Below are 14,166 nucleotides of genomic sequence, written 5' to 3'. Positions count from 1 at the left end.
GAGTGAATAACTATTTTAAATTTGTTACATAGACGTATGCAACATAATTAAAACAAAAGTATTGTTAAGTAGTCGAGCATAGGTATATTGGCGTAAAACGTAATATTTTTTTTGAATTTATTGAGGGCGTATTATTGAATTATTATTGAAGTTTTATTGAATTAAAGGGTATTATTGAATTATTATTGAAGTTTATTGAATTAAAGGGTATTATTGAATTATTATTGAAGTTTTATTGAATTAAAGGGTATTATTGAATTATTATTGAAGTTTTATTGAATTAAAGGGTATTATTGAATTATTATTGAAGTTTATTGAATTAAAGGGTATTATTGAATTATTATTGAAGTTTTATTGAATTAAAGGGTATTATTGAATTATTATTGAAGTTTTTAAAGGGTATTATTGAATTATTATTGAGTTATTATTGAAGTATTATTGAATTAAAGGGTATTATTGAATTATTATTATATTAAAGGGCAATTATTGAATTATTATATTATGAGAAACGTATTAAATAAGTGGTGAAGTGATTTATGGACAAAGAAGGTACATCTCCCTTGAACGTAGCTAATTCATTGTATGACACTAGTGTAGAAGACGAATTAAACGAAACGAATAGACAAATTGAATTATTAAGCCCGATTAGAAGCCCAGCCCAGTTGAAAACCCAGTTAGAAGCCCAGTTAAAAGATAACCCAAGTAGAAACCCAAGCCCAGCACTTAAGCCCACTACGCGTAGCACAGTTACAGAGAGTTTTGAATTTCAATCATTAGATTATACAACTAAAAAGCGCGCAAAGAAAATGGTGGTTATAAGATTAGAAGACGCTTTTAAATTAATACCACTATGTACAGGAATAGACGATATTTATCAATTTATAAATGCATGCGACATGGCAGTAAGCTTAGTAGAAGAGGCAAATGCACCAACGTTAGTCAAATATATTACTACAAGGTTAACAGGTAGAGCATTAGAAATGATTAAATATAAAAACGTGTCGAAGTGGACATATATAAAAAGTTATTTAACAGACGCATTCGAGGTCACCGCTACGGCTTCAACCTTACAAATACAATTAAATTCTATTAGGATGCACAATAACGAGGATGTAAATGATTACTGCCATAGAGTAGAAAAGTTATATTACCAACTATGTACCGCCAGTACACTAGGTAAAATAGATACAGAAGCAAAAATTATACATGAAACACTTAAAGAACAAACGTTAGCAAACTTTATTAAAGGATTAGTAGAACCGATTAGAACAATAGTGAAATCACGTAATCCGAAAACCCTTGAAATGGCTAAACAGTTATCAAAAGCTGAAGAGGTCGAATATAATACGGAAAGGGATAATTATAGGCGTAGAAATGAAAATTCAAACAACAGAGGTAGTTTTTCACGTAACAATAATAATAACTATCAGAGAACGACTAATACGAATTACAATAACAGAAACAACGGAAATTTTCGATCAAATAACTTTACGAAACCGAATAATTTTACGCGAACAAATAATTACCAACGAACAGATAACTTTTCGCAACCAAATAATACTAACAGGCCAGTAATAAAATGCTATAATTGTAATGGAAATCATTATGCATCACAGTGTAGAAACAATCCAAGAACTAACTATTCAAATAACAGTAGCAACAACCGTCCACCTAATAGAAACAATTTTACGCAACCACCAACGAACTATAATATACAAGTAGCAACATGTACATATTGCAATCGAAACGGGCATAATATTAATGCATGTTACAAAAAACGAAACGATGAAAGTAGACACGACAATAACTCGGGAAACGCCAACGTATCGAACGAAGGGTGCGGTACTCGTTCGATAAACCAGATTATCGCAGAACAACCAATGCACGATGCTACCACATCGTTACAACTATAGAAAATAACCATATAACATTTACCTCGTCCGCTGCTAAAACAAAAAAATTACATTTAATGATAGATACAGGTAGTCAGGTAAACATACTCAAAATAAATTGCTTGCGCGAAGATTTAGAAGTAGACGAAACTCAAAGAATAAATTTACGTGGGATAAACGAGGACCTCATTCAAACCATAGGGAAATTAATAATACCAATAGAATTAAACGAAAAAAATATCAGTACAGAATTTCATATAGTAGGAACACGATTTCCAATTCCCAAGGACGGTATTCTAGGAAACGAGTTTCTCTCAGCTAATAATGTAATAGTAGATGTAGCAAAAAACAAGTTGATTATCCAAACGACCTCCCATTCACCAACAATGACTAATGAAATCGTAGAGGAAACCAGTCCTATCAAATTAAAACCACGAACCGAAACTATTATAGGAATTTTGATAGCCGACCCATTAGTTGAAAACAAGAATATTTTAATACACAAACAACAATTAGTAAAGGATGTGTTTTGTAGTAATACAGTGTCCATCGTTAGCAACGGTAGGGCAATAGTTAGCATGTTGAACATATCAGAAGAAATAAAGACTTTAACCAAAACTGATTTAAACAAAATACTTTACGATACTGAGTACGAAATATATTCAGTAGAAACAAAAAACAATCACAACGAACGTATAGCAAAACTAAAACAAATGATAATAACTGAACACATGGACGAAACTGAAAAACAATCTATTTATGAGATATGTGAACGATACAATGACATATTTCATATGGAAGGGGATATTTTAACTTTTACAACCGCGGGTACACACTCTATTAAATTAAAGCAGGACCAACCACCCATATATCGTAGACCTTATAGATTACCTCACGCACAACAAGACGAAATAAACTCGCAAATTAAAAAAATGGAAGAAAATGGAATTATTGAGAATTCTAGGAGTCCCTGGAATTCCCCCTTGCTGTTAGTACAAAAGAAAATGGATAATTCAGGCAAACAAAAATTCAGAGTAGTGGTAGATTTTAGGGCACTTAATGAGGTGACCATAAATGAATTTCACCCTTTGCCAAATATTACAGAAATACTAGATCAGTTAGGAAACAGCCAGTTATTCAGTAGTCTCGACTTGTCTTCGGGGTTTTATCAAGTGATGATGGACAAAGGCTCACGGGAGCTAACGGCCTTTTCGACTAACCAAGGTCACTGGCATTTTAAACGAATGATTCAGGGAATGAAGACGAGTCCCGGAACTTTCCAAAGAATTATGAATTCAGCCTTAGCAGGTTTAATAGGAATTAAATGCTTAGTATATTTAGACGACATAATTGTATACGGGAAAAATTTGTATGATCATAACGAAAAGCTAATAGACGTTTTCGAGCGACTAAAAATTAACAATTTGAAATTACAACCAGACAAGTGTAATTTCTTAAAAAGAGAATGTATATACTTAGGACATGTCATTACGAAGGAAGGGATAAAACCAGATGAGCGTAAATTAAAAGCAGTAGTAGAATTCCCAGAACCAACAACAGTAAAAAACGTAAAGTCGTTTTTAGGATTAAGCGGTTATTACAGGAAGTTCATAAATTCATATAGCGCAATAGCAAAACCATTAACTAATCTTTTAAAAAAGGACACTAAATTCGTATGGAGTAACGAGTGTCAAAAATCATTCGATACCTTGAAAACAGCGTTATGCTCCGAACCAGTTCTTAAATATCCTGATTTTACAAAAACCTTCTTATTAACTACGGACGCGAGCAACAAGGCGCTCGGAGCCATATTATCTCAAGGTGAAATAGGTAAAGATTTGCCAGTTTGTTATGCATCACGCACATTAAATAAAAGTGAGAGCAACTATTCAACAACCGAATTAGAATGTCTTGCAATAATTTTTGGAGTTAAGCAATTTAGACCGTACCTATATGGTAGGAAGTTTATAATACTTAGTGATCATCGTCCACTGACATGGCTCTTTAATTTAAAAAATCCACTATCAAAACTAGCTCGATGGAGAATACAGTTAGAAGAGTACGAATATGAAATACGCTACAAAGCCGGAGTACTTAATTCTAATGTAGACGCACTTACGCGAATGTATCCAATTCAGGAAATAAAAAATGAAACATATGAACAATTTCTCGAAAAAATAGAAACACAACTCGTTACGAATAATAACGTGAAAGAAACTATAGGTACACTAATAGAATCACCAAAAGAATATAATATAGTGTCAGAAATTGCAAGGCAATATAACTTTAGAACAGGAACAAATTACCAATTAAAAAAACAATTTGGAAACGGTGCATTGTTACCGCTCAGTAAAGTAATAGGGGACACGCCTTATTACAAACAGGAAAATAGATTCATAATATTCCTAGTAACAAAAAATAGAGATCGGCAGAAAACAACCTACGAAAACATGTATACATCATTAGTAAATTTGAAACTACTTTGTGAAGAAAACAAATTAAAAAAACTAGCTATGTCCAAATTAGGCGAACATGACGACTTAGAATGGGAAAAAATAAGGTCAATGATACGATACATATTTCGTAAAACAGGTATAGAAATCATTATATGTGCAGGTATAGAATATACTAAGGAAGAAAAGGCGATTATTTTAAAACAGTTTCATGATTCAAAACTCGGGGGTCATTTAGGCGTTAACAAAACTATTAAACGTATTCAAAAACAGTTTATATGGAGAAATATGAAGGGGGACGTTAAGAAATATATAAAGAATTGTACATCGTGTCAGGTGAATAAGGTATCAAATCGGCATATCAAACAACCAATGGCTATTACGTCTACAAGTTCAAAACCATTTGAAAAGATATTTATGGATATAGTAGGGCCTTTGCCGACAACATTATCTAATAATATTTATATTTTAACTATGGAAGATGATCTAACGCGTTACACTTTGGGAGTTCCAATTCCTGACCAAAAAGCGAACACGGTCGCGGAAGCCTTTGTTATACACTTCGTTTGTGTACATGGCATACCAGGAACGATATTAACTGATCAGGGCACCAATTTCCTTAGTAAAACGTTTGCTGAAGTTTGCAAGTTATTAAAGATAGAAAAAGTTAACACTAGTCCTTTTAGGCCACAGGGCAATCCTGTTGAACGTGCTCATAGGACCTTAGCTGAGTACTTACGACATTATGTAGACAAGAATTTAAATAATTGGGATCATTTATTACCTTTTGCATTTTTTGTATATAATTCGACAGTACATTCATCTACTAACTTCCAGCCATACGCACTAGTTTATGGACGCACATTGGAGGTACCAATTAAATTAAAAACCGAGCCAGAACCACGATACAATTACGACGATTACTTATTTGATTTAAAAGAAAACATGCAAGTTTCACATAAGATAGCTAGAGAACAATTAGTTAAAAACAAAATAAAAAGTAAAGAAAGATACGATAGGAAAGAAAATCCACAAGAAATACATGTTAAAGATTTAGTACTCTTAAAAGATAATAATCATAGAACAAAACTCGATCCATTATGGTTAGGGCCATACGAAGTCATAGCAATAGTAGGAAATGAAAATGTAGTTATACAGCGTGGGCGGCGTAGCATCACTGTTCATAGGAACAATGTTAAAAAATATTATAGTGATGCACAATCCAATTAAAATATATATTATATATATAGTTAATTATACTTAATTAACGTGTAAATTATTAATTTGATTAAAAAAAAAAAAAAACTAAATAAGAAGCGTAATACAAGCAATGTAGGACTAAACATTTCTTTTAAATTCCTTAAGCAAAAAAAAAAAAATATAAATTATAGATAAATTTTAATTTTAGGGACAGACAAAGGGAATTCATTTTGGAACTAGAAATCGCACTCCAACAAGAATTACACGAAACATATACTATAGGGCCGGAGAACACACCGAGGTGTTTTATAGGTCATATCAATACTGCAAATAATAACGTTGAAGAACCTTTCACAACTCTCGAAATAACTAAAATAATAGAAATTATTACTAATATTATGTATGATTTGTCACCAAATTCAGTAACGTCAGTAGATACATTATGTAAACGACTAACAAATTATATGAAACTTTTATACGATCCAAGGGATATACTAGATTACGATAGATGGTTTTAAGAAAATATATACATATAAGATAATAAAATAAGGTAGTTAGTTTAATATAAATATAATTTTATACTTTTAGATTGGTGATGATGATTGGTTGTCTAGTCAAATCTGACGAAATAAATACATCAGAACACTTTAAATATACGCCTTATGGAAATGGCAAGGGATTATATTACGAAAATTTAGGACCTACTAGGATTATAGGGGCTGAATATAAACTTGTAACATATTTTTCGCTAAAGGAGTACAATACAAAATATGATTTATTGGGGGAAAAAATGAAAAATATCACAAAAATATGTACCGATCAAAAACATATCGATTTATGCGGGAAATACCAGATAGTAATAACGGATTTATACAGCGAAATAAGTAAACAAAAAGAACGTATGTATTTGTCATTAGGAAGTGGTATGGAACAATTCGATAATAAGCAACGGAAAAGAAGGGGGTTAGTAAACATAATAGGTAACGCTATGTACACGTTATTTGGCGTATGCGATGATAAATGCACTAAGAAGACACGGGAAGCTATAAAACAAACAGAAGAATCGGGGGCTAATATACTACACATAATGAAGGCTCAAACAACAGTAGTAAAAACAATAGTAAAAAATATAGGAAATACGTTAGAACAAACCGAACAATTATATAGAAATATTTCTACTAAGGAACAACAATTATACGTAAGAATGTTACAAATACAAACTAGAACTGACGATGTTTTAGACTTATTAATGGCAGGAGAAGTACATAATTTATACACAATAATCACAAATCAATACGCCTACGAAACTCAAACGTTAGGACAAATAGTAACAGCCGCTAGAGAAGGAATAATACACCCAAGTCTTATGACACCGCAAGAATTAGCATCAACTTTAAAAGCAATAGAACTAACAATTAAGAAACAATATAGCATTCCTATGGGAACAAAAGCTTCGGAATTAAATGAATTTCAAAAAATTACTAAAATGAGTATTTACTATGAAAACGATAATTTAGTATTCATTACAAAAATACCGTTAGTTATTGACATTGAACTTACATTATACCATTTAATACCTATACCAATAATCCATGTTCAAAATAATACTGAAGGGTGGTATCTTCCAACAGTTACTTATAACAATATTGCAATAACTAAAGATAGAAAACGATTTACTACATATACAGACAAACAATTGGATGACTGTACAGAGACTACAATATATAGAATATGTAGAACACCACAGCCAATCCAAGAAAACAGCGAACGTCAACCATGCGAATTACAACTATTCAAAGGACCTGATACTACTTCTAATCAACGGAACTGTGCAATCGAAAAATTTAATCTACAAAGAAACATATACCATAAATTACGAAACAAAAACACCTGGTTACATGTGGGAAGTGAAGCACTGACCGTAAGTTGTACAGATATGATCGAGCCATTTACGCTAGATACTAATAAAATTGGAGAAATAACTATCGTGAACAATAATTGTCAAGTATTTACACAAGATGCAGTACTAACCGCCACAGAAGAAATTACCAACACGAATTATAAGGATTTCATACCTACAACTAACATAAAAAGCATTTTAGAGAAGATACCTGAACACATACATAGATTCGAAGTAAATAAAGAATGGGGAGACAATCCAAATATACAATTAACGGATCTACACGGCGTATCCAAGTCCTTGGATGAAGTACAACAAATGATAGACCAAGAAGTTTTAAGAGAACAAAGCCAAAAGCATCAGTTTATACACAGTAACTTACTATATGTAACAATAGTATTAGCAGCACTATCTCTCGTACTCATAATAGCAATATATATATTAATTAAATGCAAATATATTAGTGATGAACAAGTAATAGATATACCCAGAAGGATAGTTAAATATAGACCATCAAATAGAAGTGACTACATAAGGGGGTTTGAAGAGACACCATTCACTCCACCACCGTCACCAAGATAAAATTTTTATAGAAAAAAATAAATAAATAAAAAAAAAAATAATATATATAATAATAAATAATAAGTTAATTAATTAATATTAATAATAATTATAATAGTAATGCAATCAAATAATATAATTATGTTTCAGAAAATAAACAAGAGAACGTCAAAATAAAATATACGTTAACCATTAAATTAAAATTATAAACATGGGCGAAAATGCACAAATATCTTTAGATTATTCATTTACATTACATGCAATCGATTTTATTAAAGAATTAAAGGAAGTATTATTAACTAGTGCGCATATTCAATTAATACAAAGAAACATAGTATACGTAAGCTGTTTTGAACACCATGTACTAGAAGCAAACAATAGAATGCCCGTACCATTATCAGAAGAAGAATTAGATTTAGTGATGATTCCTTTGACCACTTATCTTCATCCATTTTGTAACCTTACACGTCCAAATAGATCAATTTGTTTAACTATAGGTGCAGTATTAGATCAATTAATTAATAGACGTATCATTACTACCGATTTCTTTTTATAAATAAATCCTTGTAAAAAAAAAATAAATAAAAAAAAATAATAATAAATAAATAAATAAATAAGAATAAATCAAATAAATAAATAATAATAATATTAAATAAATAATAACATAAATTATAAATACGTACAAATAGAAAAAAATAATACGTAAAAATAATATTTCATAAGTAATATTAACAGAAATTAGAATAGTAGTAATATTAACGTAACTATCGTAATAAATAATGAAATTTTAACTATTTCAGAGTATAAGAAGAAACGAAATATAAATACACGTAAAAGTTTAATATATAAAGATTTTAACAGAGACAAACATGAACGAAAACATACCATTGTCGGCAGAACTACCATTGACACTACAAGCAATAGAATTTTTCAGAGAGCTGAAAAACGAATTATTAAACGGGCAGCACAATCAGTTCGTCCGGGGGGATATGATTTGTGTAGGATGTTTTAAACGACATGTCATAGAGGCTAATAGGAGAATGACTATGCCGTTTACACAACGTATTTTAAATCAAGCTATGGTACCGGTAACTGCATTTATACACGCAGTAATTGTTAACCCTAGGGCGGATAGTTCAATCTGTGTAGAAGTCGGAATGCTTCTAGAGCAACTAATCTCACGACGTATATTATCCACGGACCATATATTCGAAGAGTAAAACATAATAACAACAACACAGGAAAATTAAATATAGTAGTAATATGTAACTATAGTAATAATAATATGCATACATTTAATATTTTATATATATATTCTAGCTCTCAAATCCGTTTTTTCATAATGGATTTCGAATTCACTATGATCAATAGGACCGAAATATTATTGGTATCCGGCGCCATCTCCAACAGTTTAGAAAAATATAAACCGATGAAACTGGAAGGGAATCCTCTTGTACTTACACAAGACGATAAGTTAAGGAGGTTCCGGCGCCGTGACTTGGGAAAAGTTGTGCAAACAATCAAAAGGGTATTCCGGAGTAAACCAAACTTGACCACACCATTGTTGGACCAATTATACAAAAGTATAACCCATCAGGGGGAGTCGACTTTGTCAACGGTATACCTACAGAAATATTTGCACATCGATAACAGGGAGCCAATAATAGTTTTTTGGAACGGAACGACAGATCTAACAATTGTAAAAAGATTAAGATTAAGGGGTATTTTAGCGTTTTTAAATATAACGGCGTACAGTGATAGGAATAATAATGAATTTAATTTAAAACTAACTAACATAGAAACAAGAGAAACCTTATATTCAGGTTACATAGGAAAACTTAATAAAAACGGCAGGATGTTAAACTTATTAGAAGCACATGAATTGGTGTGCAATACGAATCATCATATCACGCATTGTCACGATCCAATTGCTGATGTAATTTTAACCAAATGCGTTTTTGACTATGTAGTCACGAAAATAAGGCCGATATATTTGTATAGACTAGGTAGAAAATATAGAAAAAAAATAAATATATATAGAGATTTTTAGGATAATTTCATGGTGAAGGTAATTACGTAGACTTAACACAGTTATATTATTTTAGATTTATCGAAGAATTAAAAAAAATATTAAGCACCGAAGTACATATTTATAAACTTAAGGAAAATAAGATGGAACCGGTATGCTTTAACTGGCACATATTAAAAGCAAACAAAAGATTAAACGAACGTTATGATTTCAAAAAATTAAATAAGATAACCAGAAATATTGAACTCTTTATGAATGACCATTGTAACGGAGAATGTAAGGAATTACTTAAATTAATAGAGAAAACAAGAGATCCAAGCTATATACTCGAATATCCTAAGTAAATGAAATTATGTTGACATATATGTGTAACAATTTATTATATTATTCACATAACTTATCAATTGGTGGAAGATTTATTATAACTAACAAATATTGTATTCAAAAGGGGAAATATAAACTTATATTATATAATAAACTAAACATTTTAACACTTCTAATATTATAATTTCAGGTAATCAAAATTTATATTATTATGTATTCAAATTTTATCATATAAAAAAAAAAAGAAGAACACAATGTAATTAAATAATATTGTAAATTACATTATAAATGTAAAATATGTATAACAAATTGTAACCTATTATAACAAAATTGTAAATGTAAAACATATATATATCTATCAATTATTGTAACTTGTTATAAACAAGATTGTAATGAAATGTAAAAATTATAACAAATTGTAAATGTCAATGTATACCAAATTGCAAAATCAACTACTGTTGACTATTGAACTTAAATAGTATTGTTAAAGATTCTTAACCTTACAGGCTAATAATCTTTTTTTTGGCAGGGAGGTGTAAAGGAATAGCTTTACGCACTCAATTCATGTATTAGTATATAAGTATTATTATACTCGGAGAGGCAGTTCTCCTTGAGTTGTTATGGTCTCCTAGACGTAACCTCATAGTTAGAAACTATATCCTATTTTGGCAAACTAATCAAGCGGAGCGGCCAACAACAAGTCACGAGCGGCGGTTGCGAGAATAACAACTTAGCTACAACCAGCTACATACACCGCCCCGTCCATGCGCAGGATCCATCAAAGGAACCGACATCATATATAGGAGGGCTGGAAACACAGTAAAGACAGATGTACCTGGACCAGCAACGCAGAAGCGACTTCACGCCACTAGCCATATACACGACGACGACTACTACTACTATTACCACGACATTTTATATCTGTTCTAATAAAACATTGTATTATAAATCTAATTTGGCTACCATTATTTCCAAATCATCTACATAGAGAATCCCTGAAGGGGCAGCACATAACAAGTTACAATCTGAACTCTTGGAAAAGTTCAACGGGGACGAGTTGCTGTCGGTTCTGTAATCAGAACTGTTGATCACAGCTCAGACCAAGACCGAAAGACTAGTGCTATGCACAGTCTATCATTTAAACCGTGGTCTGACCAAAATTAAAATGGTTGGATAAAATAAAGTGCTGGGAGATACCAGGTTCCAAGTCCTAAGCAACGACTATCTTCAGGAACAGGATGCAGGGTATGTGGTAGTCATGATCACTGGCAAGCTGTATGTCCAAAAACAAAGTCGGAGTCGGGAAACGCCAAAATGACCGGTGGACCAACCAGCCAAGAAGTAACCGGTGAAAAAATCACGAGTCGTCCGGAGAGTGGTAAGCAACGGAGTTCAACTCGGGCAGTGAGTAACGTTCCGGTACAGGAACCACAAATTACAAGAACTTACCCGAAGAGCAAAACTTCGGAGCGTTACGGACCAAAGACTCGGGAAAGGGTCCGATGAAGTCGGACCAGAAGTGTTCTGAACCGGCAAAAGCCGTTAAGAACGGAATTTCTCCAGAGAAAAACTTTGGTCACCCAAAGATTACCTCCGGAGTGAGGAGTTGTCCGGTGAAAACCGTCAAACCTCCAGAGAAACACCGGAAAAATCGCCAAAGCCACCCGAGAAAATCCATAGAAAGCGACGTTCCTATAAAGGAACCACAGTTCGTGACAATGGACTGGGTAAATGGTTCGGTGGAAACGTGTTCCGACCAGCTGAACAACAGGTCGGGAAAATAATTAAGGGTTGAAAATGTTCCGGAAAAAGTGAAAATCTCTCTAAGGCGAGTTATCTTTCCAATAAAAATGTCGTGGACAACATTTTAAGTGATACGGAACAAGATAAGTTAACACAGTGGACTTAACAACCGCAGGGTTAGCCGAAGGAGAGTACGGTATGTGTGTCAAACAAGTCCTGTGCCAATATCTGGAAGTATTCTCCGGAGAGGTAGGCAGAACTTAGGTGATAGAGCACCAGATCCGTCTCAATGATCCAAATTCTGTGGCTCTAAACGCTTACGGGTACTTCCGAGAGAAAAACGAAGTCTTTGCCGAAATGGTGCGTGACATAGAGGAACAGGGTTTTGTAGAACCTAGTATATCTCCATGGGCTGCACCGGTAGTACTCGTGAAGAAAAAGGATGGCTCACGCAAATTTTGCGAAAACTATCGCCGGCTTAATATGTAGACGGATTCGGACGCTCACCCAATGACATGGTCCGAGGAATAGGTGGATCGAAGATTTACAGCACCATGGATTTAAATCAGGAAATTGGCAGATGGATCTCTCACCAGAAACACATCCACTGACGGCGTTTAAGACCCAAAGAGGATTATTACAGTTCAGTGTAATGCCATTTTGACTTAAAAACTCCCCCACCACCTTCTGTCGCTTGGTAAGCGAAGTCTTCCGTGGGTTAGTTGGTACATTTGTGTTGGTTTATTTAGATGATATCGTGGTATACTCTGAAAGTCCCAATAAACATCTAAACCACTTGCAGAGAGTCTTGGAGCGACTCCAGTTTTACGATCTGACGTGCCAAACAAAAAATGTACATTTGTGTTGGCACAGATCAAATTCCTATGACACGTCTTGGACGGTGAAGGAATAGACCAGGAACCGGGTGAGGAATAGAAACCGGAAAAACTAACCGCGATTTAGGAACTACCGGTTACAAAGAAGACAAATGCGTGTTACGGGTGTTAGGCGTTTGAGGTTCGTACAGCCAGTTCGTGCCACACTACACCGAAATCACAGCACCACTCGTGAGTTTTTTGGCTAAAGAGACCAAATGGCGTCGGTCGGAAATTGATCAAGAGGCGTTCCGGAAGTTAAAAAGTCTTTGGTGTCCGCACCACGGCTCTGACCTCCTCTTCCGGGTAAGCCATTTAATCTACAGATCGACGCAAGGGAAGTCGGAGTTGGTGCCGCCGTTCTCTTCCAACGGGTGGAGAGTGACGACAGGAAAATCATCTCCAACGCCAGCAAAAAACTCAATCCAGCTCAGGAAAGATACTCGGCAGTCGAACGTGAATGTCTAGCCCCGAAGCCTCCAGAACCGATATATCTTCAGAATCCCTAGGAAGAACCATGGGGATTGGGTATATTACAAAGCGCATCCGCAATCAAGTTCGGAAAAACGATTTCATGCGGGGTTCACCCCTAAATGGTTAGGTCCGGTTAAACTGGGTAAGCCACTAGGAACCGGATTGTTCTTCATGGAGGGTAAACACCCTACTAAGTTACATGTCTCAGCGATCAGAGAACATTAACTAATCATACCTTGTTTTAGATGATAAAACGAGCAAATAACCCACCACCAACCCGCAACCACTAGCCATCCCGTGGCAAGATACATGTGGAAAAGCTCCGGGCAATGGCCGCACAGTTGTAGCGGGAAGCTGTCAGGCGATGGTCCGGAGGACACAGTCGGCGGTTGGTCGGCCGAGCACGCGGCCACCGCATTTTTCGGCCGGATCCGGATACTGCGTGGGCTCTGTTCGAGTGGGGGTTCGCCGAGGGACGTCGGTCCAGGCACAGCAACCAGCCGTACCAACTATAATCCCACAACTACTGAATATCCAGTGGCCAGATTAATTGTGAAAACCAAAATGAACGAATATAAATAAAAATCTTGACCATGTATATCTAAAATGTTTAAACTAGTATTGTAACAAAAATGACGAGCCTTCAGCCTTGTATTGAATTTTCAAGCATTTTGACCAAAGAAGAAAAATTTAATTTACATTTATTAAAAAAAAA

The 14,166-nt window shown here is 33.9% G+C and overlaps 1 protein-coding gene across 1 annotated transcript; it reads left to right on the top strand.

The window, feature by feature from the left end:
* The first annotated feature begins 9,228 nt into the window (after nt 1-9,228).
* LOC132951277 (uncharacterized) lies at nt 9,229-10,588 on the top strand. The gene has a single exon (XM_061023074.1). The coding sequence runs from the start codon at nt 9,292-9,294 to the stop codon at nt 10,054-10,056; it is 765 nt and encodes a 254-aa protein (XP_060879057.1). The 5' UTR covers nt 9,229-9,291; the 3' UTR covers nt 10,057-10,588.
* The last annotated feature ends 3,578 nt before the right edge of the window (nt 10,589-14,166 follow it).

This window comes from Metopolophium dirhodum, chromosome 8 (assembly GCF_019925205.1).
Source record: "Metopolophium dirhodum isolate CAU chromosome 8, ASM1992520v1, whole genome shotgun sequence".
NCBI classification, from domain to species: domain Eukaryota; kingdom Metazoa; phylum Arthropoda; class Insecta; order Hemiptera; family Aphididae; genus Metopolophium; species Metopolophium dirhodum.
Note: the sequence above shows the minus strand (reverse complement) of the source record. Positions and strands in the feature narration are given on the sequence as shown.